The sequence below is a fragment of the Acanthisitta chloris genome, unplaced genomic scaffold (assembly GCF_000695815.1).
Source record: "Acanthisitta chloris isolate BGI_N310 unplaced genomic scaffold, ASM69581v1 scaffold35996, whole genome shotgun sequence".
In the NCBI taxonomy this organism is placed as follows: Eukaryota; Metazoa; Chordata; class Aves; order Passeriformes; family Acanthisittidae; genus Acanthisitta; species Acanthisitta chloris.
In genome coordinates this window covers 11,802-34,540 of record NW_008677140.1, presented here as the reverse complement: position 1 = coordinate 34,540, position 22,739 = coordinate 11,802, and the positions used below count along the sequence as shown (strand labels likewise).

The following is a 22,739-nucleotide window of genomic DNA, read 5'->3' as shown; positions in this document are numbered from 1 at the left end:
TCATTTTAGTTGTGTCTTTTTCCAACCTGATTCAGTACCTGTTTCACTGCTCAATGGCCCTCTCTGACCCCAGGCATTGAGCTTATCACCCAGCTCATCTTTCTTGCACCTGGTTAGCCTTGCTCTCCATTCCTGAGCTCATGAAGTCCAGCTCTTACTTCCTCAAAGGCAGGGTAGAATACACATTTTAGTAACTCAAGCAGCATCTTTGATTAAGGAGGTGCTAACCTTACCCATAGGCATTGTGTGTGTATAACCAGGAATTGACTGAAGCCATATGTATGGAGCGGAGCAGTTATCTGTCTGTAATCAAACTTGCTGTGGAACAGAAAAGTGCAAGTGAGAACAGGAACAGTTTTGTATCTAGTCATCTTGTAGTGGAGGAGCCAAATGCAATACTTGTGTTCAAGTCCTACCTACTGCTGATATATTTACTTCTGTTTGTTTCATTAGTATTCAGTGGAGTAGAATGGGGTCAGACTAATCCAAAGTGCAACTTGCTGACACAGCAGCATGTATTTTGTACCTCTTTTGATCAGCTTAACTTAATTTTTCCCTATCATCTGAAACATTCTGGAACTACTCGTAAGGCAAGGTAGAGCTCCCAAGGCTGCATGCATAAGGTGGAGGGAGCTGTGATGCTCCTTGTGTCATGGTAGGTATTTTAGCATATGAATGTGTCTATAAGGCATGTTAAAAAGTTAAAGATTCCTTGCTCTCTCTGGAAGCCTCTGTTCTCCTTGGGCTGAGGCAGTTGTAAGCTCGATCAAACGTGTAAGGCATAACTAATGCAGTCTGCTTTCAATTCCTTACAGCTGAACGTCCTGCCATCCTTTGGATTTCTCTTTGACATTGATGGTGTCCTGGTCCGAGGGAAGACTCCGATTTCTGCTGCAAAACCAGCCTTTCGGAAGCTCGTGAATTCTCAGGGACAGTTCTTGGTGCCTGTGGTGTTTGTCACCAATGCAGGGAATTGCCTTCCCCAGAAAAAAGCTGACCAGTTGTCTCATCTCCTGGGAGTTCCAGTGAGTCCCTTCAATCCTATTTAGTTAGTTAGTTACTATAGTGAATGTGTCCAATGTATTATCTTCCATAAAATACTGCTCAGCTCATCAGTTCTGGTTTTCCCTTAAGCCTCCTGAAGTGCTCTGCTGGAGGCATTACAAAGTAAAGAATGCTAAAAAGCTAATGGCAGTTCCATTGGTAAAGGTACTGATTTTTTCAATGGTAAGGCTAATGGTAATGATATTTCCTTGCAGCATTATTATTGTGGGAATAAATCTTGCCTTCTCCTGAATAAAAAAATGCATGTGCCAGTACCATGAGACTCTGCTCCAGCAAGCTGCATGTGTCCTGTGATAATGTGCAGGACAGGAGCTTCCTGCCTGTTTTGGATACAAGTACTAAAGCTTTATTCCCTATTGATCTGTGATCACCCCGGGGAGTGGGGATTCTCTGTTCCCAGGGAGTGTGTGAACATTACCCAGAGAAAGCCATGAAGTCAGTCCTGCAGTGCTTGTTGTTTCTGTGTCGTGGGTAAAATGACATCTTGGTTCTGTTGGGATTTTTTAGATCTGTAAAGGTGATAAGCAGCAGTTCATAATAGCTTCCTTCCAGGATAATGATCTTACTGGTTTTACACCTGTTGAAGTAATGAGGATATGTAAACTAAAATAAGGTGATCTGATGCAATTAAATCAGTGCTGCAGTCTAGCAAAGGGTCCACGATTGGAAGTAGGGTCATTCTGATACTCCTTCCCTGTTTGTTTTCCAAATGAATTGGGTGATTATGTAAAACAAGGAGGGAAAACCTTGTGCTTATGTTGAACAGAGTAATTCTGGAAGCTGAAAGGAGTGTAGGTGACAATTTGTCAGTAATGTGGTTTTTTTTTTTTTTTTCTGGCATATTATCAATAGGTCATTTGTGAAACTTGAGATAAACTGCTATGGTGGGGCTTTAGGTACCTCTGTATGACTATTCTGTAATTCCTAGAATTTGTCACACTTGTTAATTTAATCTGTGTATAAATAAGTTCTCTGAAAAACAGCAGAGTCCTTTTGTTTTTCAATCCCAAGCAGATTTCACAAGATCAGGTGATGATGTCACACAGTCCTCTGCGGATGTTCAAGCGTTACCATGAAAAATGTGTCCTGGTGTCTGGGCAAGGACCACTTCTTGATATTGCTCAAGAGTATCTTTATAGAAATTAAAAACTCAACAACTTTGTTGAACTGTTCCTTAGTCAAGTTCAGGGGATCCTGTGGATCAGATGAAGACCAAAGGTTTCAACACCACAGATGCAGTAATAAGCAGCAGTAGTTCTTCCTCTCATGTCAAATCTACATTTTGAATGTGGTTGGTGTGTTGGTGTTTGCTTCACTTGGTTCTGTCTAATTTTAGTGAGCAAGGAAAAAAGAGAAAGTGATTGTTGGGGTTTTTGACTTGTATGTAAAGGACACTTTAGCAAAAAGGGTTTGTGCTCTCTGGAGGACAAGATCATAGCATTATCTGTTATTTTTTGTATCTGACTTTTAGCTCACTCACTCCAGATCTGCCTGTAAGGATGTAGCCAGGCTAGGTCACATCATTCTGTAACCAGCATCTAGAATAGAACTAGACTTGAAAATATTTTCCATTTCTATATTAACTGCTGAAAAGAACTTGAATTATGTTGATATAATGGTGGTATCAAAGGTTCAGACTGTTAATGACCTTAATCTTTACATAATCTTTGGTCATGCATCCAGTAACTCCATTCTGCAGGTCTTCCTTTATTGGGATTGTCATTAAAGTTGGTGTAAATAATAAGTTGTAAAAAATGTATATACAACTTTTAAGTATAAGCTCTATTTCAAATACAAAGATGAGAAGACGGTAACTGAAGGAACATTCCACGGAGCGAGTCCTGCAAAGGGCAATGAGGTTCATAAAAGGTCTAGAACATGTGTCTGGTGAGGAAGGGCTGAGGGAGGTGGGTTTGCTTAGCCTTGAGAAGAGGCTCAGGGATGACCTCAGGGCTCTTTACAACTACCTGACAGGGGTTGTAGAGAGGTGAGGGATGGTCTCTCCTGCGATGGCTGCAGGGAGAGGACTAGAGGGAATGGCCTTGAGATGAGACAGAGGAGATCAGATTAGATGTTAGGAAAAATGTTTTCCCTGTTAGGGTGATCAGACACTGGCCTAGGTTGCCCAGGGAGGTGGTGGAGTCACCATCCCTGGAAGTATTTAAGAGGGGTATGGACTTGGCACTGGAAGATATGGTTTAGGGTTTAGGAGGTACTGCAGTGGCAGGTTAATGGTCAGACTTGATGATCTCAGAGGTCTCTTCCAACTTGATGATTCTATGATTCTAGTAGACTGTCAAAATTCATTAGGCTTGGCTAAGAGATAAGTATATTTCAAGACTGAATGCAAAATAGAAAAGCCTTGATCTCCCATTTAGCAGTAATGGGATGATAATCTTTCTGTCTCTCAGAGGAAAAAGTCAGTCTTTGATGTTGCTTTCATCCCTAAATCATTTGCTTTACCAGATAAATAGCTTATATTCACATTGTTCAAATGGAATTACCCATGTAAAAATCTTTTGCTATCAGCACTCTGTATCCTTAACTGGTGTTGCCCAGCCTTGGTTTCTGTCAGCCCATCACCATTGAAACGCTGCGGGAGAAACACCCGTTGCTAGATGCAGTTGACCATGACAGAAGACCAAACGTTCTGGTGAGTGTATATTCTTGTTTTAAAACTCTGTTTGCTCATTACACGACATTTTCTGAGAGGGGTCAATATTTAAACTAGCGAGCTAATGCTGCTGTTCTTGCATTCTATTTTGACTTTGCTTTTCTGCTTCCTTATTTGTTTTATTACAGCACTTTCAAGAACAACCCTATAGACTGGTTTTTTCTGTCAGTGGTAATCCTGTTACCTAGTATTTGATGTTGTAAATTACTGTTGAGGGAAAACGTATAATTTAATACAGATACCTGATTCAAAATCTGGCTTGGAAAGCTGATTAGCTTCCTCAGATGTGTGGAAGATTAAAAAAGCATTTTCCTTCAGTATAGGATTGTATTGGTATTGTTTCTAGGCTGGGAGGTTGCTTAGTTTGTAAATGAATGCTTTGCAGATAATTAATTTTGCTCCAAAGAACACCTTTTGTTGTTTATACCATTACTTACACATATTTAAATGTTAACAGTATGGGCAGTGTGGTTTCAGCTGAATTGTGCAGGATTTCAAAGAGAAGTGAGTGCATGCAGAGTAAACACCTGTGTGTTGTATTGCAAATGCTATGTGTAATGTACATGTTCAGGGTCAGTCTGTGGAGTGGGTTTTCCCCATGTGAAGCCAGGACATTGTCTGTGGCTCACAGAATGCATAACTCAGGTGTATCACCTGTGCTTCTCAGCCATGTGGATGGGGAAGGTCAAGAACCTGTTCATGTATTTATCACCACAGAGGGTAAATAATGAAGTGCAAGCTCTGAATTATTTAGCAAATATACAAAGTATTTTTACGTATTAACAGTGTTAAAGAAATACATCTCAAAAACTATTTTACAAATGCCTTGATAATACTAGAGCCCTCTTAATCCTGTGGAAAAATAAACATCCATACTTTGATACACAAGTAAATGAAACAAGTGGAGCTTTCAGGCTTGCCAGTGGCAGTTCAGCAGAATCTGAAGGCACCTGCATGTACAACACACTGACTTGTCTGCTGTCCATGTGCCAAGAGATTTTACTTCAGAATGCAAGTGGAAGTTTCTAAGTGAACTGATGTCAGGTATATGCCTAAATAGAGAGTGCATTTCCTGTCAGTGCTGCAGAAGGCAACTGTTGGAACTATACTTCAGTCTGTTCTGTTAAAAATAGTAGTAGATGTTTAACCTTGTAGAAAACTTTCACTTTTTTCTTATTACAGTACCCTTCTGCTGTGGAGCTTCCCAAGATTGAGGGTCAGTTATCTTTATTTAACTTGCAACTATCCATTATAGATGAAAAATCTTTATTGTGCTTAGAAATCATTTTTAGATTGTTGGACACTTCAGAAATTTCAAAAATTTCTATGTCAATGACATCTGTCATTAGTTTGGAATTGGAATGCATTCTGTGTGGTAAAGCTGGAAAACCTTTTTGAAGTTTCAAAGGTGCATGAGGTCTGCTTTCATTTTCCTCTGCCTTTAACAGGCTGTTTCCTTGCCAAAATGAGGAATGAGTTGAAATGTGTTCAGAAATAACTGGTCTTGTTCTTACAAGTAGCCAGGGTGGTCACTTCAGAACTGTAGTATGAGAAGCATCTCATTTCAGTACACTGTATTCACTCCATCTCATCTGAACTACAGCAAAGTAGAAACTGGACCTTAGGATTTTAAAAAAATCCACGTCAGATTATTGCCTGAGACCAGAAAAATGTTTGAAAACACCATCCAAATTTCATTCTAAAATGAATAAAATTATATCTCTAGTGGATTCTTTAAATACTGTATGTAAACATAAAATCCACAAAGGTATGGAAGACTTAGAAATGCAATTTAGAAGTTAATATTTTATGGTGCTCTGCAGAAAGTTAGCCAATAAAAAAAAAATCTGTTCCTAAACCTGTAGATTCTGCAGTGGGGTCTTGCTAATTCTAAGGTTTTCTGTGAGTGAATGGGTCTGTTAAAGTTAATGTGACTATTTCATCAGCTCATGTTTAAATCAAATTACTTGTTCAGTCTCTTTAGACCAAGTTTTAGTGTCAGAGATTTGGTGCCCTGTTCACAGTTCCATAATTTTGTTTTGCAACTCTGCTTCTCACAGCTGTTGTGTTGTTCGGGGAGCCAGTCAGATGGGAAACCAGCCTGCAGCTGATAATAGATGTTTTGCTGACAAGTGGCTATCCTGGAAATCCCTATCACCATGAAAACTACCCTCACATTCCTGTCCTGGCTTGTAACATGGATCTGATGTGGGTAGCTGAGGCACAGTCTCCAAGGTGAGTGCTCTAGAATGGGTGTGTGTTATGATGTATTTTGGGTTTCCTCGTTTCTCCAGTAAAATTCAGAGTCAGCACCCGAACACAGAGTGCTTGCTGTAGCTTCACAGCAGGTCTTGGCTTTGAGTGCAACATCTCTAAAGCAGTGCACTTCCAGCTGATGCTGCCTTATTGCTGTCTGCAGTATTGCATCCAGGAAATCAGTTACTCGAGATAAAAGCTGCTTTGTTTTTATCCAAACCCTTTTGTTTCCTCACTCCCGGAAGTGTGGGGAAAGAGAGGGTTTTGCCTGAGGGCCTCAGAGTCTCAGTTCAAAGGCAAAAATGAAAAAATTATAAAGGCCATTGTTTCATTTCATTAGGTCCTGCTTTGGTATTTCTCTTTTCCACCCTAATAGTGAGCCTGCTAGTTGAAAGCAGTGAGTTCTGAGTTGAGGACAGTGCAGTGAGCTCTTAAGGAACATAAGAAAAAACAGGTGGAACACACAGAACAAGGTGGCACAACCTCTTAGAGCAGTTTTGATTCTGTTTTCAATAGAAGGTAGCACTAATAGTTTTCATTCCTCTCCCTTCCCCTCAGTCTATGATTTGAACTTATGCTGAAATAGAAACTGTTGTTAGTGTGACTTGATTGCTGCCTTGATCCTGGGTCAAAGAACTTGTCAGATATCCTTCCTTGGAAGCAAAAGCCATCTCCAATTAGCACATTGGCAATTAGTGTGTGGTGGTTTCAGTCTGGATGGCAGCCAGGATATCTACAGTGTGCAAGATACATACTTAGTTGCAGTTCTGTCCTTTGGGAAAGATACAGTATAAAGTTCATTTTTATGTTTCCTGTGAGTCTGACAGCATGGCAAGGTTACATCTGTCAGTGCTGTCACCTTCACTGTTTGAATATAATGCCATGGCTCAGTTGTTTTAAGCTCTTACTGATAATTATTGCAAATAATTTTGTGCTTCTTTATTGGTATTTGATAATACAAAGCAACCGACAGGGTGGAGAAAGAGAATGAAGATTAATTCAGACAAGCTAATTCTGTACCACAGCTCTACTAGCTGCTGATGGTCATTATATTGGTGTTTTGGGGTGGTTTAGGTTATAGATTCCTAGTTTGAGCAGATATAGCAATCTGTCTGTATTGGAAGTTGCCTAGCAACTCTTCTTAAGTAGTATGTGTAATTTATTGTATCTAGAATTCTTGTCTAGCAACTTTGTATTCAGATTAGGGTAGGTTTGGTAATTCTGTATGTATGAGTTCATCCCTAATCCCACACCCTGACCACAGTAATGAAGTAAAACTGCTTTTTTTTTCATCACAAGATTACATCTTCTAAATTACTGATGTGTTGGCTTGGTGGTTGACTCATCATCACTGCTTGCACCTTGATCGAACAACTGAGTTATCAAAATCATGCTGTCAAATTCTAGTCTGATCCTGGATCCTTTTTTGCATCTGTTTTTTTAGAGAAACCCATGAAGCCTTTTTGTTTCCATATTCCAAAAGAGGTTTCATATACTCTTATGGAGAGATCAACTTTCCTGATGTCTGATTTCTGATTTTAGCTTTCCTTTTCCATCTCTCCTCTTTGTTCATTCAGCTGCCTCTGCTAGGTTCCTGCAGAGAGCAGATCACAGGATGGGCATTTCTTCAAGACACATTTTTGTAACTAGTAGACACTTTCATATATACTTAAATGGAAGTAACACAAACACAAACCATTCCTACATTTTTGAACTAGACAAATCTGTTGTGCTGTCCCAGTAATGTGATGCTTTTTGTTCAGCTAATCAGCACTTAATTTTCAGTGAAATAGCTGCAGAAGTGTTGCATGCTGAGGGGTAAAACGAGTGTTGCAGGATGTGATTTATTCCTTAAAAAATTGTGAAGTAAGAAAGCCTTGCCTGTTTTGGTTTTTTTAGCTGTAGTTAATATAATCTGACTTGGTTTTATATCTGTAGGTTTGGGCATGGAACATTCATGGTTTGTTTGGAAAACATTTACAAGAAGATCACTGGCAAAGAGCTGAAATATGAGGCCCTGATGGGCAAACCCAGCAGGCTGACGTATCAGTACGCGGAGCACCTGATCCGCGCGCAGGCGGCAGAGAGGCAGTGGAAGCAGCCGATTCACACCCTCTACGCTGTCGGGTAAGGGCTTGGAAGCCTCAGGAGTACAGCAGGGAAATACAATATAAATGCCAGCAACAAAAAATACACAGCTCCTACCAGCTTATTTTTCATATCATTAGGATCACCCACCATGTTATGGTGTACTTTCGGTAATGTTTCTGATCTCAAAAATTAAGGATACTTTGCTCCTTCTATGTGTATTTTCTGGAGAAGCACAAGATGGCTGTAAGATGAGACAGGGGAGATTCAGATTAGATATCAGGAAAAATGTTTTCCCTGTTAGGGTGTTCAGGCACTGGAGTATTGCCCAGGGAGCTGGTGGAGTCACCATCCCTGGGAGTGTTTGATAGATGTCTGGACTTGTCACTAGAAGATATGGTTTAGGGGTTACAGCAATGGCAGGTTAACAGTTGGACTTGATAATCTGAAAGTTCTCTTCCAACTTGGATGATTCTGTGATTCTAAGAAGCAGTTTGTGTGCAACCAAGATTTTGCCTGATTAATTTCTCAGTTATTTCTGTAAATCTAACAAAAAGGGTTTGCATGGGTGTTTGTTTTATTAGGTTTACTGGTATAACACCAACTAGCTTTGATCAAATGGCAGTTATTAGAGAGTCATAAAATTATCAGAGTTGGAGGAGACCTCTAAGATCAAGTCCAACCATCAACCTGCCAAATGTAGAGCTAGAATTTATCTCCAAGGTCATTAGACTTGGTAATAAGCTATTGCATGTGCTGTCACATCATAGAATCCTTGTCATAGAAAGGGATGAAGCTGCATTGTATTAGAGACTGTTCCAGAATCTCCAAGATATTTGGAAATACAATAAGCTCGTTTATGGACTGCTCTTTGATTTGCCCTTCCTGTGCTTCGATCAGGAATTCCAGTATGGGGAGTGACTCATTTCTTTCATGTCATGCTCCATGGAAATGGTATAATAAAACAGCCATGGGGTTTGGTTTCTCCCTGTCTGCATACTTCCACATAAAGTTGTGTCGAGTGTAAAATAAACTGCTAAACTGAGCCTGTAAAAATGTCTTTTATACACTGACATTTGACAATGCTGAGTGAACTTCCTTCTGTTTGCAGGGACAATCTCATGACAGATGTCTATGGTGCTAACCTTTACAACCGCTATCTCCAAGAGAACTCCAGAAAAGGTTCCAAATCCCGGATTCAGGCCAAAGCTGCTGGTGGCAGAGGCTCTGCCACACTCTCTCAGGATGATGAAATAGACCACAGCTGGGAGAATGAGTTAGCATCTGCAGCTGCTGCTCACTGTAGGTCTGTTCTCGTTTGTACCGGGGTGTACAACCCCCACACCGAGGTGCCCTTGGATACCAGGGACAGCATAACTGAAACAGTGTTCCATGGCCACAGAGATTTTAGATTTGATTCTGGTTTAGTAGAACCAGATCATATTGTGCCAGATGTTGATGCTGCTGTAGACCTGGTCTTCCAGCTGGAGAACTTTGCACCTAATTAAGATGAGATGATTTCTTAAGGACCACTCAGTGCTGTGCTTTTCTCCCAAAATAAACAAACTGTGCTTTACCATAGTGCCACTAACTGCTGCCTTCTAAAGTTTTTTAACTTCTAAATTGATACAGTCTTACATTAAGTATGCTTATTAGTGGTATATGTAGGTATATTAGTATGTTTAAGTATAGTACATATCAGTAGTGCTTTTTATAGTAATTTCTGGCTTTAGTTGCCTCCTCTTTGTTATGTTAGGTATTTTAATAGCAATATTTCATAGTAGCATATTCATGTTGCTGGTACTTAAATTCCCCCATGACAGTACCTTCTTTTGTTTGCTGGAAGATTTAGCTTTTAAGTATTGGGGACCTTGAGGATATCAGATTGTGCTGCTGAGATTGTTCACTCAGTTTCAAATGGGCTGGTACAGAGCATGACATGTATTACTGCTTGGTGTTCTGCAAGTGACAAGTGCTCTTTAATTTAGAGTGGTGTTCATGTCTGTTCTACTTTGGACTCCCTCACATATAACCCTGCTGCAGCCTTTCTGTTTGGTTTGGAGTTGCTATTGCTTCTCTGTGCTCTGATGTGTAAAGCCTTAAGACCAATGCCCATGCCCAGTGGGGAAGGCTGATGTGGTCCCACCACGTTGGAGCTCCAGCTAAGCTGAGCACAGGTGTGTAAGGAAAGCAGGTGACACTGGGTGCCCTGTGTGGCATGATACCTGACCTTTTTGTCTTTGCCTTGCTGTCTGCACTTTTGTTTTAGGCACTTAGAATCTTAGAAAGCTTTAGCAATTTTGTTTCAGGTGTTTCTGTGAGTTGGACTTCACCACTGAATGAGTGACTACTGCTCGGCCAAAAAGTGCCTCCTAATTTACTTGAAGCCTCATACCACTGTGGTAGTTCTCTGGCCTTTACTGTAATATATTTCATCTCGTGTCAGTGTTATATGTTGTTTGGTTCAAGGATTTTATAGCTGTTCATTTAAAAAAAAAGTAACTTATTTTATGTTATTTTTGTAAAATACTTCTAAATGTTTTCATCCAAAAGATGTCTTTGAAAATATTTCTGTATTAATTTGTTGGAGCACAGTGTATGGTGTATTTGTGACATAAGCTTGGAAAACATGAGCCAATTAATTGTTGTAAAAACGAAATCAACTAACACACAAAGATCACTTCACATTGGAAATTAGTCAGCTGTTAATGATTGGGGTTTGTTGAGGTTTTTTTAAGTTAGAAAATGTACAACAATCTGTGGGCCTTCAGTTTTCCCAGGTTCTTGCAGAGCTAGCAGAACACTGGCTTAAAGCAGTGACAGACAGATGGTGGCACAGAGGGAAATGACTTCATGGCCAACTTCATCACTGCTTCTTACCCCAACAGCAAAGCCTGACAACTCGTGCCATGAGAGAACACAGCTGCTATGAAGTCAGATTTTGTTGTTGTGTTTTCTCTGTTTGCAAACCACTGTAATCCCCTTCTCTACTGTCAGGATGGTCCATTCATCACTCAGTGTTTCGTCAGCAGCTTTCAACATATCTCGCTGGATCCAGTGTAAGAACACTGCTCTAAACAGTTCATTTCCTGCTTCTTCACTGGGGAAGTATTTACAGCAGCACATTCTTGCCTTTTTTATTGGTACAATAAACAGTTATCTACCTATTTCTTTACCACTTTTCTGTAACACACCAAGTATTTTCAAAGGATGCCAAATCTTTCTAAGTAAAGGTTGTAGTTTTGTAACATGTCAGGACCAAGTTGCATTGTTTCAGTACTAAAGCATGTTGCAGAGCTCTTTAACTTGTACCAGAATCGGGTTCAGGTTGTCAGTGCAGCAAGGAATAAAAATGTTGGAAGTTGATGAAGACCAGAAAATGTTCAGTTTGTTTCTTTTTTTTTCCTCAGAATATGCACGAACACTGCAAAAGGTTCATGAAGGAACTGTGTATGTGCTTTGTAAACTTCATCCCTCATGGAAACATTAACTTAGAATGAGTATGCAGAAAAAACAGTCTGCTGATGAGGTTGCTACTGGTTGTTACCTAAAGGAAGACAGGTTTTTAGTCAGTATCCCTCCCAGACCATTTAGGCTCTGTCTGCATTGCAGAGCTGTGAATGTTGCCTGGTGACTCTGCTTGAGCTGTCTTCAGTGTGGTTGTTTGTATGAAAACATGACTGAGCCCCAGCAGTGCACAGAGGTGCCACTAGACCTGCAGCTGGATCACCACGAAACAAAACATTCAGGCAGTTACTGCCACAGGTGGTGGACAAGGATGATCAATATATATGGGTGTTGCTATAAAGCACAAAAGAGAAATGTGAGTGTAGCAGACACTTGGGGTATACCAGCGAGCTTGGCAAAGATTTTGGTCATATATCATGAGAAATAAATTTTTAAGGAAGGATTTGTTAGGAGCATCCACTTGCTAGGTGCTCCCACAGCTTCACTGGGGTGCTGAGCTGGGTACATTGACATTAGATTGTATAGTCCCTAATTAGTACTGCAACTACACAGCTCAGATGTAGCTGCAGGGGCTGAAAGCAAGCTGCTTTCCTCAGCCACAGGTTCCAGTGTTTATGTGCACTGGGCATTTGCATTGCAGTTAGAAATTTGAAGTGTTGCTGGTGTTAGTACTATAGCAATCTCCTCACACTTTGCAAAATGAGTACAAAGCATGTGTGTTCCTCCCCCAGTGAGTCCAACTCCAGTGTACATTTCTACTCAAATTTCTGGTAAGAGTATTTTTGCTCAGGCATTAGTCTGTGGCTGAGGCAAACCTTTCATTCCACCTGCTTTACTCAGCACTGAGTTCCAGCAAGACTTGCCATCCTTATCTTTTTATTAACATGACCCCTCAAAGAGCAGGCAGTGCTTAACTTTTGCTCTTCTTTCCTTGACTGCCCTCTTACCTGGGTTTTCACTTAGCCTTCTTGAGTGTCTATTTCAGCTTTGCCATTTACCTCTTTGAATCAGTGTTTCCCAGATGTTCTGTTCACTGTTTTTCAGCAATCACAGGTGAGCTATTGGATGTTACAATACTGCTTTCGAGTTTAAAATGCACTGTGAAACACCTAAGTGACAGGGTGTGCAGAAGGAGATCACTGAAGTCACTTTTAAAGTACTTCTGAGGATTTTGCAGAAGTTTCTTCTGAGTAGAACTTGCCCTTTTTGAGGGCCTGTCATCAGTTTTGCTAATAAAAAATTGTCCCTATTTTAAACTACAGCCATGGATTGTCTTCAGTATCACATTTTTCTTTCATGATATTTTTCAGTTAGAGGAGTATATGAGATTTACCTTTTAAGAAAAATTTTCGGATACCTCCTCTTGATAGAAAAAAACCCCTCCAAGCTGCACTTAAAATGAAACATGTCAAAACTTGACTTCTCTTAAATGTAATGAATAATCTATTCTGTGGTACCTTCTACATGTATAAAATCAGTCAGTTACTCCTATTGTTTCTACTTGTTTGCCAATAATCTTTTCAACTTGCAGAGTTTTTTTAGTCAAAGGTCATGCAGTTCTCCAAGGCTCAGGGCATCATTTCAGGTCATCCAGCTCCTGGGCTGAACTCCAGCTTGGTAAGTGGCAATATGGGCTTGGCAGACCCTCAAAAAGCCAAAATGCTTAAAAAACAGCAGGCAAGACCATTCGTAGTTCTGGCATCTTCTCATCTGCACCCTTTCAAAATAAATGCAAAGCCCTGGGTGAGTTTCTCCTGTCAGTGACTGAAATTGTGCCCCAGCATTGTGAGGTAGCTCATAGTGTGCTGCTACGAGCCCTTTCTGAGCTAATGAGAAAGATACCCCCAGGATTTGCTGCAGATGGTTTAAAATGAATCAGCAATACACTGTTTTAGTATGTGTTATGTTTAGGATTGGTGTGCTTTAAATTTACATTTGTTTTGGCTTTCTCCAGAAAGAAAATAAGCAGCTGTGAGATGGAATTGCCATGCCCCAGGTTTGTGTAAAATGGAAGTTGAAAGTCCCTGGAGCACGTTCCCTATTAGTGGTGTTTGTTGCCTGGGTGGCTGGATGGGCTCACGGAGGGCTGTGGGACCCTGGCTGTGCTTTCCCAGCCCTGGGCTTGCAGAACTGCCATGCCAGCCTTTGATCAAAAGGTGTTCCTACGTGATGGATCAAAGGAGGAATGCCAACAAAAGGATTCACAGAAGCACAGTGCTATGCTTTGGTTTTTCCAGTGTAAGTTATTTTTGCTCCCAGCAGCTCTCAGTGGAGTCACTTGTTCAGAGTGCAGCTCCCAGCACAGTGTCTGCATGTGCTGGCACCAACACATCCACTGGTCCAGTGACTGATAGGGTTTGTATGAAGTGCAAATACATTTGAAATTAATGTACATGTTGCTTCAGATTATAATAATTGCACAGGCAGATGGAAATACGTGAACTAACCCAGACCTCTGGTTGCCTTAGCTTTTTTCCACATAGCCTGTCTTCTGTGTGATGGCTAAAAGCAAGAGTGCCATGTTGTGGTGTCCAGGGCAGTATAGCTGTTTAGTCTCCCCACCTGGTCTCCCCAGAGATTAGAGGTAGAAAAAGTGACCTGGCTAACACTACACAGAAGGCAGTAGCTGAAAGAGGTAGAAATCTCTTCACTGTCAAGGCCAGGATTACAGGAGTTTCTGTGAAACTCAATGGTGTGTTTGTATGTTCTGTAACTCGAACAGAAACGGGTACCAACAGGCTTTGTGCGGCATCACAGTATATCACACAGTCTGTATTAAAATCTTTTGTCTAGACAAGGCTGAATTCTTGGGTGATGAAATCTATCCTGTTTCCAACACTGAAGCAGCCTGCATGTTGGAAGTTTCAGAAAAGAGTGTTATTTGTGTGAATAAAAGGGATGGGTACATATTCAGAATAGCACAGGAGGGTTTACTTTGTGTAACTGAGACCACCTGAGGCTCAGCTGGTCTCAATTAAATGTTCTGCTCCTTGCATTTTGTTAGTCTTGTATGCCAAGCTCAGAATCCAGCACTGGAGTCTAGGGTCATGCTAGACATGCCTTTCAGTGTCACAAGGTTTACACAGGTCTGTCTGTTGACCTCTTCAGAAGCAGAAGCAGCACCTGATGTGTGGGTAAGAATCTCAGAAAAAAGAAGTAGATTTTCAATAGGACTTGGGACTTGTGTTACAGAAGTGTACCTGGGAATATGCTTTCTGCTAATTTAACAGCTAAGTTCCTGACCACAGATGGGGAGAAAAAATATTCAGTGAACTTAGGCTATCAAAAATATGGATTTTTTTTAGCAGGTACAAGCTACATAATGAAGGCCAGTTTACCTCACTGACAGCAAATGAAAATGGTTATTGTGTGTGTAGATATCCTTCTGTATCCAAACTATTCCACATTCCTAGAGAACTCAAAGGAGAGCTCCTAGAAATGCAACTGAGTCACTTTAAAGTGTTTATCATATGCACTTACAAGCCACTAAACAGTTGTCAGGGTTGTTTACCAGTATAAATTCAAAGTACAGAGACCTGTTAGTGATATGGATTTAATTTGCCACATACTCAAAGGCAACAGAGATCAGAGCATGGGGTTAGTTTTGTTCAGTGTCTGGGGTTTTTCCCCTCCCCCTAACCGTTTATAACTGGTTTAGCCTGTGCATGTTTTCAGGGGTGTCCTGGGGGGATTCTGGTCACACATTGGTGGCCTCTATCGTGCTCCCTCCTCAGTCAGAGCTGTGTGCTCTGCATGTCACACAGATGACATCCCTTCCCATCCCTTTGGAAGATGACCTGGGAAGCAGCTATGGAACGGGTCAGTTCTGTTGACACAGGTGTGTGTGCCTCCTGCTCTGGAGGCACTGGAGAGCAGCAGGATGGGCAGTTCCAAGGGTCAGGCAAGGTGACAGGGCTGGCTCACTGGTGGCACAGGCTGTGAGAGCACAGGCTGGCTTTGCTGGCCACATGTGTTACAGGTTTTAGAGAGAACTGCTCTCACGTTATGTTCTAGGGCTGTATATAATAATGGTGGTGTTTCCATGAATGAAACTCAGTTTGCAGAACACATGGAAAAGTAAAGGTCGAGACCTACAAAGAGTAGGTGCATGTTAAGCATGACACTTGGTTTCTCTCTCACACCAAGTTGCCCACACAGTGACAGGGTTAGTTACAGCCACAATGTTTCAGTAGCAAATAATGTGTCATTATAAGAGAAGTAACTATCAAATGCACCTCCACCAGCACTCCAAGGAACCAGCTCTTGGGCATGGCCATTACATTGACAACCACTGGCTGCTCTTTGGGTACCTGGGGCTGATACTGCAGTAACAGGCTGAACACAGAACCAAATAATTCATTATTTGGCTCCTGCCAGTCAAAATGCTCCTCTGGTGGTGTTAGAATTAAAGAGCCAAGCAGAAAGAAAGGAGTGTTGCTTTGTTTAATTGACAGCAATGAAATAAAATCCAGGATCCAGATGTCCCTGGGGAAAGTACAGTTGTAACTACATTGTTCACACTTAATTGCAAGCACTGAAAAAGTTATTTGCACTTCTCCAACACTTGAAGATTTTGGTTTTCATTCTTAATCTTCCAGTTATGCGGGAGAGCTTACTAACTGGGAACATTTTAAAGTGCATGCATTTCTGGCAGGGATGGACAGTGGGAAGGATAAGAGGAAGAAAGTTAAGCACCATTTGTTTAATAAGGAGTACATTAGGTCATACCTTGTGTAAAAGTAGAAGAGCATACATCACTGTAGAATAGGACACATAATTTCTTCAAACTTGCTTTTGTTTCTGAAAACATACCACAACAAAGTACATGCATAAAATAACAACAAAAGGTATTAATTGCCAAATGTTTACTTTAATTAAACCTTTTCAATGATACACAGTACAATGTATCCACTACTTAGCTTAAATTCACAACAAAAGCAGGTTTTGTATGTTTAAAAATATTTTTTGTAATAAATTCATAAATAGATGAAGGTAAAGTATAAAAAAATTACTGTAGTATGCAAGCTTGCTCCCTTGTCTCCTCATATTCCAAAAGATCTAGTCAGTATTGTGGTAAGAAAGTCTCAAAGCAAATCATTACTGATGATTAAAATGTACAGCCTGCATCTCTTGAAGAAACCTTGAAAAACAGCAACAGATTTGTCCTAGAAAATGCAGAATCATTTTAACACTGTCATCATCCAAAGCCCTCAAATCATTTTGGAATGCAGTGAATGAATTCAATATGAATTAGAGATTTTTACTTTCTCCCCAACAGGTGTGTGTGAGCCACACTGGTTTGAGTGCTACCTGGGCTCTGGAGTTGTGGAGTTCATACCTGTCAGATATCAGTGAGTGAGGCACAGAAAAGGGAAAAGCTGGTTGACAGCACTGAGCTTATCTGACTAGCAGAAATCTTAGCACTTCTCCTTACAGACTTACAAAATAGAAATCTTTAAAAACAGTTATAAATAACTAAATTCACCTTCTGCTCAGTATCTACGTTATGTCTGGTCTCATCTGTTGGCTTCCCCTGCTTCAGGAATGGGGTGTGTGTCACACCATTCCAACACGGAGCTCCGTGGGGAATCCCTGATACTACATCACCAAACTGTATTAGCAAAGTTTTTCTCCTTATCACTCTCTCAAGAAAATGTATAGAGCATTTTATTTTGTCAAGTATCAAACTACTTTTCACACTTAGAATAATCTATTTTAATATCATTTATAAAGGGAAAAAATGCTTCCTGATGCACAGCATTGAAATAGGAATGCACATGAAGAATGCAGAATAAACCAGGATGCTCTGCCTTTCACATTAATGTATATCTTTATTGGATAACTATCTCCCTTTAGTGCAAAACCACTTCCATACAAGTTTTGTGCTTTTTTTTTTGCAGTGGTACCAAGATGCCTTTGAAGGCATTGGTAGACATCTGTCGGCAGCTTTAATGGCTCTGAAAATTCAGCTCTTGGCTCACTTTTACAAAGTACCTTCAAGTTGTCAAGACAAGTTTGCATGCCATGTTCAAAGGACAAACTTTCACACCCTTGTTTCCATATGATAGTTCAGGTACCCAAAATCACTCACACTTTCACGTAGATCTGTATTGCTCATAGAATTTATTGCAGAAAAAGGGTGTTGATCATTGTAGTTTCCACACCACAGTGCAGTGTCAGGGCTGGTACTTAGCTGCTGAAAGGAGACTGCCCTTGGGGTGGGTCTGGGGCCTTAAAAAGGCAATTGCTATGGAAATAGAGTCTTCCATTGGATGCTTTCCTCTGCTTTTACCTGCAGAACATAATCTCTGTGTCATAACATCTTTTCTGTACTGACTGAATAATTTGAAGTTAGAACTGCTAGCTTGACACAATTTTGGTCACATGTAAGGTACTTTCTCTAAGCTAAAGTTTAGAGAAATGTGGATCTTTTTTTATCCAGCTATTACATCTGAATAGTTTGTCCTTTAGGATATCTGAGTTGGTTTAGGGGGAAACTGAGGTTTAAACTCCTACAGAGTAGTCACTGATAAGGTATGTGTTCTTATGAAAGCTTAAAATACATGACTACTGTTCTTAGTATACTAGTCTAGGCTTCAAAATTAAAAGCTGTAAATGTAGAGGGGTTTTTTGATGTTATGTTTATGACTAAAGGAAAAGCAAATAGTTCACTTGCAGTAATTTAGAGGTGACAGCAGATTTTAATGGGCTGTGTAAGCCTTAGGCAGAAGTGGCCCAGACATGCAGTTTTGTGAAACTGCTGTACCTGCCTAATGCCTCCCCTGGCCTACAGTCCCTGCTGGGATGGATGATGGCACAGCTGGACTCGATTGACTTCAGAGCACACACACACTACAGACAGCAACTGTCAGGGCAGCAGGAGACTAAGAGCTGGACATGTGCAAAAACCTGTTGGTTAGAGCCTGTTTGGGGGCCTTTCAGCACTTCATGGCAGGGATGTTAATCCTCATTATTGTTAAATCTGAGGTTGAAAGAAAGCAGAAATCAGTGTCAGCAGTTTGGTTGTATAATAAAATTGGAAATAACTCACTGGAAGTCTCAAAATACCTTGCAAAAGAAACATGAAAGTGGCTTTTAATGATAGAGCCTCAATAAATTTTTATCAAGGTACAATCTTGGATCCTATCAAGGTTTTTAAATGGTGTCAGGGGGAGAGAGACATACTTTTAACCTCCTAGAGGAAGGAGGTTCTAAACACAACTTTAAGCCAATTTAACAGCTCTCCAAATGTTAAACTCTGCTGTTAGCACACACACAACTCGTTTTTAGCAGTCCATTCTTCTTCAGTATTGAAAGCAGTCAAATTTCTGTGGTACAAAAAACCAACAGGAAAAGCCATAGCTACTTGAGTAGTGTATTATTTTACTTCTGGAAAGGAAAGGATTTTCTTTGAACTGAGTAAGCATTGATTAAACCTGACACATTTAATTGGACTAAATAGAAAATCTTCCCTGACTTATTCAGGCTTCACTTTTCTCATTCTTGTGCCGTTACCCTGTCCCCTTGTTCTGCACTGGCACTGACTCACTGGGAAAACAAGACAACACTGACAGTCTGTCTCCAGTGCTGCCTAGAGTCACCTACAGGTAACTGCCTTTATCAGCATTCAAGTAATAGAAATCCTTGTTAGAAAAGACACTGAAAAAAAATTGCAACCCTTTTATGCTTCAATGGATTATTTTTAAAGTGCATTTTAACATATTTTAGTCCTACTAATACACACTATGTAAGATAAGGATAGGAGTGTGCTGGCTATTTTTGTCTAACCTCTGGCAACCATTCCGTGGACAGCAAATACACAGTTGGGTGGGTTGGTTTGTTTGGATTTTGTAACCCTGCTCTTTTCCAAGTAACCTAGACTGGGAACAGCCCAATTATCAAGGACTCTGCTCCTCTGAAGTCACTATACTTCATACAGCTGTAATAAAATGTAACTATTAATAATTTACATTAACAATGCGGCATCTTTTATTACCAGATTTGTAAATCTAGAATGCCTTTTAGTTGATAGAACAACCAAGTATCATTTGAGAAAGGATAATTAAGTGCTTAGGGTGATGAGCCCAAACTTTGGGATTAATTTCCCTTCAATTCCAGCAAGAAGCACAGTGCCCTGTGAGAATGCCTGACAGGGGTTAAACTGAGCACCCTCCATGGCTGGAAGATACCAGAGGGAGAGTAACTTTGTTTTTCAGGTTCACAAAGCATGCATTGTTCTCACTTGGTAGGGTAAACTTCAATGGTCTTTTAATATATAAACGTTTTAAGAAACAGAATAGGTAAAGATAAACAATTTCCATCAATCAAATAACATAATTTCTTCTTGTTTTAAAGAGACTTCCACTATACCATTGAGTAAAACAATCCCATGAAGAGAAACTAATGTCATTACCTCCCAGGTCCCTCAGGATTGGTGTAAGATAGCAAAAGACATTCAAATGGTCAACTGGCTGGGACTAACAGAGGTGTAAATCCTAGTGGGACAATATATCCTGGGGCAAAGCAAGGGAAGGCTTCAACATTACTTGAGAGAGCTACTGTGTGAGTGTATACACAGTGCCATGCCCTGCTGCAGGGACATTGCTTGTGAGGATCAGCTCTGCTCCTCGAATCAGCATGATCTTTAAAGGCAAAGAAAGGAAATGAGCCAGAGCTCCACTTTTGGTGAAGTTCTCAGAAATCTCTGTGGCAGCAGCTGAGCTTTGTTTAGTTTTGTAGTTTTTTCCCCCAAAGTGACCTGCTTTCCAGTACAGTGAGAGGGATAAAGTCATTATGACTTTTCCTCTGATCTCAAGGATTGTAAGTTTTTTTTATATCTTGTTTTGCAAAGCAAATGTTAGCAGGTTTCTGCACTGACATTTATTTGGCATTTACATAATTCTAAATATTTGTCCAAGCTCCATCCATGATGATAGACTGGGTAAGTAACCAGAGATAAAATTAGCTTAAACCAAAATCGATACAAAGGGTAACAAAGCCCATGCTCCTGGGAACCACATTCTGCTGATGACTTCACTTCAGTGTCTGCCTCTGCATTCCACTCCCAAGTCTTACAAGGCAGGGATCAATGGCCCTTTCTGTGCTTTTGCAATTTTTTTTTTTGCACACTTTGGTACTGCCAAAAATAAATGATAAATACTAATGCAAATACATGGTCAGCCAAGGAAAGCTGCTTAAAAGCAATTACTGCACCATAGTCTTGTTAATATTCAACTGCCAGTAAACAGATTTCTTGGCAAATGCTTGTGCTGTGAACTCTGGACATGCACTACTGAATTATACACTTGATGTACCTCACTGCACATTTGTAACCTAAGAATTGAAACTCAGGTTCTTACCCGTAAGTCACAGGTTTATTGCTGCTCACTCTCTTCACCCAGGAATCCTTTGGGTTTCAATAGGATTAATGGAATTAAACCAACAGGACTGTCCTGCTAATGCTTGAATTACATCGCTGTGTGAGTTAGAGATTTAGTCAGGGCAGTGAAAAGCTCTGTGTTTACTGTTCACTTCTGGTCACATAGCTATCGGCCTAGTGAATGCTGTGCTATTGCCAATGGACACAGAAAGGGTTTGGGAGACAAAATAAACTTCACTGACAGCCCAAGCACTGTCATTCATATCTGCTGCCAACCTAAAACTAAACCAGGTCTTCAGTCTGTTTCTTGGCTCCCTTTTGTTCAGTTAGAAGGGCATGCAAACTTGTATTACACTTGTTACAGCACAGAAGAGCCAAGAGTTAAAACTGATTTACAGCCACAGCCTTAGTGTTCTACAGCAAAATGCAATCTACTGGGAATTGGTGCCTTCACTTGAAAAACACAGCAAACAAACCACTGCTGCTGGATTGCATGTTCTGACTGAAGCACACTGACCTGCAGACAGTGTCTCAACCTTCAAGACTAGTTTAAGAGCTATATCCAGGCAAATTGTATGGAAAAGTATAGTGCCTGGTCTAATTCTACTTATTTACTAAACAAACCTCAAAGCTAAGAAAATGAATCAACAGTTCCTCAGTTCTTCATCTACTGTAAAAACACAATCATTCACTGACTGCACAGGAAGCAGATCTATGTTCAGTTTGCATCTTGTTCCAGTTTGAAGGTGAGTTACTACGTAAACTACGAATTTCAGTCTGAGTAGTAGCAATACTGTTTGTAAATGAGTGTGATTTTTTTATCAGCATTCAATAATTTGGCACTAATCCTGCAAATAATGGGAGGCTGAGCTTAGCTGAGGGTCCAGGTTCAAGCACACAGACCTGCAGGACTATGAACTACAGATGTAAGTTAGAATGTGCCATGGCATAAAGCCAAATGCTTGTGAGTATTCCAGATCTTAAGGATCACCTAAGCTGGAGGAAAAAGAGCCACCAGAACTGAGTTTGTCTTCATAATTTCTCCTGAGAGTAGAATATAGGGAATACACAACAAATCTAGAGTTAGGACAGGTCTCATTTTCAGTGTCTAGCTGGACACTCATTGCCTGTCATCTTTGGATGTAGGAGAGCTGGGAATGTCCTGGAAAACTATCCAAAAATACTACTGAGTGCTGCAGCTCAGCCTGCCCCTCCATATAAAACATTAGAATTGTGAAAACTACACTAATTGAAAAATTTAAGGCCCTTTCACTCTTACAACTATAAAACTTGAAAACTAACCCCTTAGATTAGAAGCAAACAGCTACAAAGCATACATTACTCCTCAATAATCTACCTCACAGGTTAAAAAACAGGGAATGGTTTAATCTTTCCTATAGGAAGATGAACAATATTAAAATTATGATCCATTAGCCCTTTCTTAAGTCTTCCTAATTTTCACAATACTGGATATGTTGATTGACTACACTAGTGCAGTCCTAGTAGCAAACAAATCCAAGTCCTTTTTGATCAAGATTTTTGAAATGAGACAAGTGACTGAAAGTGTCGGTGCTCCCTGAAAATGAGCTCCTTCAAATTCTCAGCATTGCAAAAATCATGAACACCTTTGCTTTAACTGCAGAGTTACAAATAATCCTGCTCCAGTCTGTGAGATGCCTGAGAGTGCAAATCCAGAGCACTGCTGCCATCAGTACTTCAGCTGCACCTACGACATCCACTGCAGAGCTGAACCTGAACGAACTGTTTGGAGCTGCAGTACAAAATCTATTTGCTTAACAATGTAGACTT

At 40.4% G+C, this 22,739-nt stretch overlaps 1 protein-coding gene across 1 annotated transcript; it reads left to right on the top strand.

Annotated features, from left to right (window-relative positions):
* Positions 1 to 815: 815 nt before the first annotated feature.
* Positions 816 to 9,591, top strand: LOC103803812 (cat eye syndrome critical region protein 5-like; the record flags this gene model as incomplete). The annotated part of the gene is made up of 7 exons (XM_009076389.1): positions 816 to 1,025; positions 2,080 to 2,192; positions 3,625 to 3,718; positions 4,922 to 4,955; positions 5,800 to 5,974; positions 7,934 to 8,122; positions 9,195 to 9,591. Coding segments are annotated over 7 exons (1,212 nt in total), but the record flags the coding sequence as incomplete, so codon positions are not given.
* Positions 9,592 to 22,739: the final 13,148 nt, after the last annotated feature.